Here is a 6,053-nt window from a genome sequence, read left to right on the forward strand (position 1 = left end):
CTGTATTAAACCTGCGGCCTATTAATTTCACTGGGTGTCTCCTGGATTTTATATTGTGGGAGAGGATAAATAACACTTCTCTAGTCACTTTTCCCACACCATTCATAATTTGATAGATCTCTATCCTATTCCCCCCTTAGTCGTCTCTTTTCTAAGATGAACAGTCCTAATCTTTTTTGTCTCTCCTCATATGGAAGCTGTTCCAGATCCTTGATCATCTTTGTTGCCCTTCTCTGAACCTAGTCCAGTTCCCCTACATCCTTTTTCAGAAGAGGTGACCGGAACTGGACACAGAATTCAAGGTGTGAGTGTACCATGGATTTACATAGTAGCATGATATTTTTGATCCCATTCCTAATAGTTCCTGCATGCGGGGTAGTTGTGGCCATGTCAGTCCCAGGATGTCAGAGAGACAAGGTTGCTGAGGTCATGTCTTCTTATTGTGGAGCTGGGAGCACCTTTCCCAGACCTGAAGAAGAGCTCTGTGTGGCTTGAAAGCTCATCTCTCTCACCAGCAGTTGGTCCAGTAAAAGATATTACATTACCCATCTTGTCTCTCTAATCGTTCTTACCGTTCTATAGCAAGCTTACTTCAAAAGTCTAGATTGCTGGATTTTTTTGGCTTTAAGAAGATCTCAGGCAGCATTTTGCTTACGTTGCCCATCTAAATTTTGATTATTGTCGATGGAAATATTTTTTTTATCTACCCCCACCTCGGGTTAGTGAAATCGCCATTTCCTGACACAAAGCTAATCCTTCAACGCCTCATTATAGGTGACCATTTCCTAGATCCAACCTGGGACACCTCTAGGTATTAGACCTTCTCTTGACATGTCAAGAGGACTTGATAGCTGCTTTCAACTACCGGAAAGAGGGTTCCAAAGAGGATGGATCTAGACTGTTCTCAGTGGTAGCAGATGACAGAACAAGATGTAATGGTCTCAAGTTGCAGTGGGGAAGGTTTAGGTTGGATATTAGGAAAGACTTTTTCATTAGGAGGGTGGTGAAACACTGGAATGGGTTACCTAGGGAGGTGGCGGAATCTCCTTCCTTAGAGGTTTTTAAGGTCAGACTTGACAAAGCCCTGGTTGGGATGATTTAGTTGGGGATTGGTCCTGCTTTGAGCAGGGGGTTGGACTAGATGATCTCCTGAGGTCCCTTCCAACCCTGATATTCTATGATTCTATGACTTGATCACAGAACAAAACATGGATGGTCGCTGAGGTACAAATGAGCATGACTTGATCACATGTGTGATGTGCAAACAATACAGGGCCAATTTCACCAAACTGAAAACAACTAGGAGCTGGGAGGAAGAATTTAAAGAGCTAAAAGGCCTGTGATGCTACCCAAGGTTGTGGGGCATGTTGCTAGCAGTTGACCTTAGCGCGAGGAAACTTGGTCTGTGCCTGCCGGGAGCCGGTCCCACAACCCCAATGGCCATGAGCAGCGCTAGCTCTCCCCTCTCAGCCTACACAGTTCCGTTGTCCCTTAGTGGTAGACACACTCCAACCCCCAAACCCAGGGAGGGTCCAGCCCCTTGTTGCAGTACTCACAGATTCGGGGCCCCCCAAAGAAGCAGGGCACCCCAGCTTACCAGTTCCCCCCTCAGCTCACCGCTCTGCCTAACACACCCCACTTGGGTACATTCACAGCGAAAGCAAGGGAAAGTTTGTTGGACAAAAAGAAGAGACTCAGACAATGGCAAGTAGAAATACTGGAACTCCCATTGGCTGGGAGCTGCAGGGGCAGTGCCTGCAGACGGGGCAGTGCACAGAGCTGCCTGGCCGCACCTCCGCATAGGAGCTGGAGGGGGGACCTGCCGCTGCTTCCAGGAGCTGCTTGAGGTAAACACCGCCTGGAGCCTGCACCTCTGACCCCCTCCTGCACCCCTGCCCCAGCCCGGAGCCCACTCCCACACCCTGAACTCCTCATTTCTGGCCCCACCCCAGAGCCCGCACCCCCAGCTAGAGCCCTAACCCCCTCCCGCACCCGAACCCCAATTTTGTGAGCATTCATAGCCCTCAAGTCAAAAAGTTTGCCCACCCCTGTTCTAGAGCCTAATGTACAGCGCCAAGCACAACGGGGTCCTGCAAGGGGGCTGATTTAAGGAAACAATTCTTAAACTTGCTAGGATTAATGACCTGTCGTGTTAGCACAAGGCCTAGTGGGGGCAGTTATGCTGAAGGCTGAATACTTTAGATCTAAGGAGATGACCTGCCCCAGGTCAGATATTTTGCACTCTCCTGAGCTACCAACAGACAACCATGAACTGCTCCAGTGCACCACAGGATTCTGCAAGACGGGAGTGCTGGGGGCCTTTAGCAATTAGGTTGCCATGCCATGGCTAAGCCGTTAGACCACATTTACATACAGGAACTAAGAAATAAGTGATGCAAATCATGAATATTAATGCTTAATATTGTGAACTTCCCAAAAGCCTCATATGGATCAAGCCAGCTGTTTACCTTATTATAATCAGGGTTAAAGATCAAATACGGTTCATAGCGGTGCTGTTACCACAAGAAAGGGTATAAAAGCCACTTCCCATTTCTTTGGCTTTGTCGGATCCTAGAGACAGAGTAAACGGAATCAGGACCTCCCTTCTGGTTGGCACTGCTCTCTTCCCCCTCCATCTCTGCTTCCAGCGGGCTCCGTAAGTTGTAAGTATGCGCAATGCAGGACTGGAAGTATGAGCCATGCCAGAACCTACTTTACTGTGCTTATTCTACCCGTTCTGTGTATTGATCCTTGCCCAGGATATTGTCTGTATTAAATACCGTTTCTGGGTGTGTTTCATCAGCTTCTCAGTTAACTATAAACAGGGCCGGCTCCAGCTTTTTTGCCGCCCCAAGTGGCGAAGAAATAAAAAAAAGAAAAACCCGATTGAGCTGCCGCCGAAGAAGAAGGGGAGTGAAGGACCCGCTGCCGAATTGCCGCCGAAGACCTGGACGAGCCGCCCCAATGACGGATGGACGTGCCGCCCCTTTCTATTGGCCGCCCCAGGCACCTGGTTCCTTCGCAAGCAGAGGCAAGCAGCCGCCTAGGAAAAGAACCTGTTATCTGTGATTGGAGCACGTCACCCACCGTACACAACCTGTGTAATCACCGTTCAGGCTGCCAGAGGCAGAGATAAGAGAGTTCTGCCTGGCCGATGATCTTGAACCATGCGACCCTGGAAACCACTGTGGCTCTGTCTCCATCCCTTTGCTCTAAGTTCCTGGTGTGGGAGTGTGTGTGTGTGTGTGTGTGTGTGTCTCTCTCTCTCTCTCTCTCTCTCTCTGCAAAGGCCGGTTCTTCCCCCAGCCAGCTGGCACCTTTCCCCTCGGTTCTCCAGCTGGGGCTTTTGCCTGGCTTCCCTGCAGAGAGGTGGGAAAATCCCCTTCCTCTTGTTTGTTGGTTGCTAGCCCGTTGTCTTTCCAGCTTCTTCATTGATCTGGGTCGGTTTCTGCCAGGCCTTTACTGACCCATTGGTTCCATCCCAGACAGCGGCGTCACCTGACACCCCGGGTCTCTCACTCTGCCCTAAGAACTGTTTATACTCCGTGTAGAGCAATGTAAAGCAAAGAGGGAAACTGAGGCACACCTACACCTATTACCAAAATTCCCTCTCCAATAGTGCTGGGCCAATTGAATCAGCTGGGGACCAGGGACCATTGACTGCAAGGCAGTGATCTTGCTTTACACCAGCTGGGGGTCTGGCCTCACATTTCCTTGATGGGGACGAGTATTTATCTGGGCGCTGACTGCAGAGGCCCCATAAAGTTTCCTCAGGGTGTGTGGAATGTGCCAGCCCAGGGAGGTAACTTGCCAAGCTTTGATCTGAGCAGTGACTCACCCGCCCGGCGCTGCTTTCCGGCCGGGAGCAGGAGGAAGTTCTTAGAGCCCCTGTTCAGCTCCTCACCCTGTTCCCTGCCCCTAGATCCTGGTGTCTGTGGCCAGCAGCCCCCACCCTAGAGCCCCTCCCAGTCTGCCAGGGGCCACACCAAGCAGGGCTGAGAGCCTGTTGCACCAGGAGTGAGTGTGAGCATCTGTCAGCAGAGACACGGACCCTTCACCACCCACCATGGAGCCCCAGGTGAGCCCCCTTCTCCCCAACACCTCTGCCCCATGGAGCCCAGGGGAGTCCCCACCTGCCCCCAAATTACCCCTACCCCATGGAGTCTCAGCCCCCTGCCTCCCACCTTCCCTGCCCCATGGCGCTCAGGGGAGTCCCCTCTGCTCCCCACCTACCCCTGCCCAATGGAGCCTCAGGGGAGTTCCCCCTCTGGCCTCTAGCTACCCCTTCCCCATGGACCCCCAGGTGAGCCCCCCCCTTCCTCCAACACCCCTGCCCCATAGAGCCTCAGGGGAGTCTCCTCTGATCCCCACCTTCCCTGCCGCATGAAGCCCCTGGGGAATCCTCCCTCCCCCCACCTCCTCCTGCCCATGGAAACCCTGATGACTCCCCCCTGTGCCCCACGGTCTGCTGACCTATGGAGCCCCACAGGGGGTCCCCTGCCCCCTCTCCTATCGGTAGCACAGCAGGGGCTAGGGGATGTGGGTTGGTGGCTCTCGGTTGTGCCCAGGGCTCAGGGGCGCTGACACTGCGGGGTCCTGTGCAGGTGCCGGGACGGATGCCCAGGGCTGGACTCCTGCTGCTGCCCCTTCTCCTCTGCTTCGGGCCAGAGACCGCCGGGAGCATTGACCCGGCCGCGCTCAAAAAAATCGTGGATCATGTTCATAAGTGAGTGACCAGCCTGGGGTTTGTCTCTGTCCTTCCCTGCCCCTGTACCAGCTGCGAAGAGCAGCAGAGAATGGCCCTGGTTGGATCCCACCAGCTTGTAGGGATGCCCAGCAAGGTCGGGGGGCCCAACTGAGCCCGGCTCTGCCCCGCTCCCTCCTGAGAGCCAGGGGCTGCTATTGTGCCAGGCACTAGAGACACCTAACGAGGGCAGAGAGCACCCAGCATGCCAGGGATGCACTGAGCCCTGCATTAGATTATGTCTCGATTCTAGGGGTGATTCTGGGGCTGCAGGGGTAGGTGGATCCCAGAGCTGGGATGGTTTTTCAGGGCCTTTTCCCCTTTTTTCTCCCTTTTACTTGGCATCTCCTGGCTCAGTCGCAGGAGCCGGTGCCCCCTGACCCCTCTGTGTCCTGCCCTCTTTCAGTAACGGCGGAGTTAACAAGCAATATGCTTTCGCTGTCTCGCTGCCCCATGACACCTGCCGCAACCCCCAGGATGTGGCCACCTATCTGCCCATGGCCCAGCTAACAGACATGAGAAAGAAGATTGACTCGTTCGGTGCCCTGTACAACCAGCCCAACGGGAACATTGTGGCCGCCCGGCCAAAGGAAGTGAATAAACCGAAAGGGAAATACACGGAGCACAGCGAGTGGCGTCTGCTCTCCGGCCCAAACAGCCTTGTGGCCCAGCTCACGGCCAGGACCTATGGCCAGAACAGCTGCCTGATCTTATTCACCTTCAATTCGCCCTGCTCCACCAAGTGTCTGCGCGAGGCCGGGCGCTCCAACATCGTGCAGATGACCAGCGACGCCTTCTCGGCCATCAACAACAACTACAAGGCCTTCGTGTTCCAGAAGATCTTCCACTATGACATGAAGCCTGAAGTGACCCGGAAGGACCTGCTGGATGCCTGGCACCGGCTGCGCGATGTGCCCCTGCTGCGCTGCGACAACAACGGCTGCCAGGACTGCGCTTCGGTGGCCCCCGAACACAACCCCTGCCTGGCTGGGAAGAAGTAGATGATGGAGTAGAGCCAGGAACCACGTGCGACTCTTTCTGCCACTGGCCTCTCTCGCTGCCCATGTGCTTCTGGATCGCTGAGTGTAACAGAAACATGTCCCAACTGGGCATCCAGAACCCCACTCTGACCGGTGCTCCAATCTAGAACCCTAATCCACAGGTGTGCTCCAATCTAGAACCCTAATCCACATGTGTGCTCCAATCTAGAACTCTGTTCCTGGGCATGTGTTGATTTAGAATGTGATTTCCCAGTATGTTCCAACCTAGAACCCCTTCCAGAGTGTGCTCCCATCTAGAACCCCATGCA

At 53.9% G+C, this 6,053-nt stretch overlaps 1 protein-coding gene across 1 annotated transcript; it reads left to right on the top strand.

Annotated features, from left to right (window-relative positions):
- The first annotated feature begins 3,923 nt into the window (after positions 1-3,923).
- Positions 3,924-5,816, top strand: LOC128826329 (uncharacterized). Its single transcript, XM_054009578.1, has 3 exons — positions 3,924-4,078; positions 4,605-4,726; positions 5,151-5,816. Exons 1-3 carry the CDS (start codon positions 4,067-4,069, stop codon positions 5,743-5,745), a joined length of 729 nt encoding a protein of 242 aa, XP_053865553.1. The 5' UTR covers positions 3,924-4,066; the 3' UTR covers positions 5,746-5,816.
- Positions 5,817-6,053: the final 237 nt, after the last annotated feature.

This window comes from Malaclemys terrapin, chromosome 20 (genome assembly GCF_027887155.1).
Source record: "Malaclemys terrapin pileata isolate rMalTer1 chromosome 20, rMalTer1.hap1, whole genome shotgun sequence".
NCBI lineage: Eukaryota > Metazoa > Chordata > Testudines > Emydidae > Malaclemys > Malaclemys terrapin.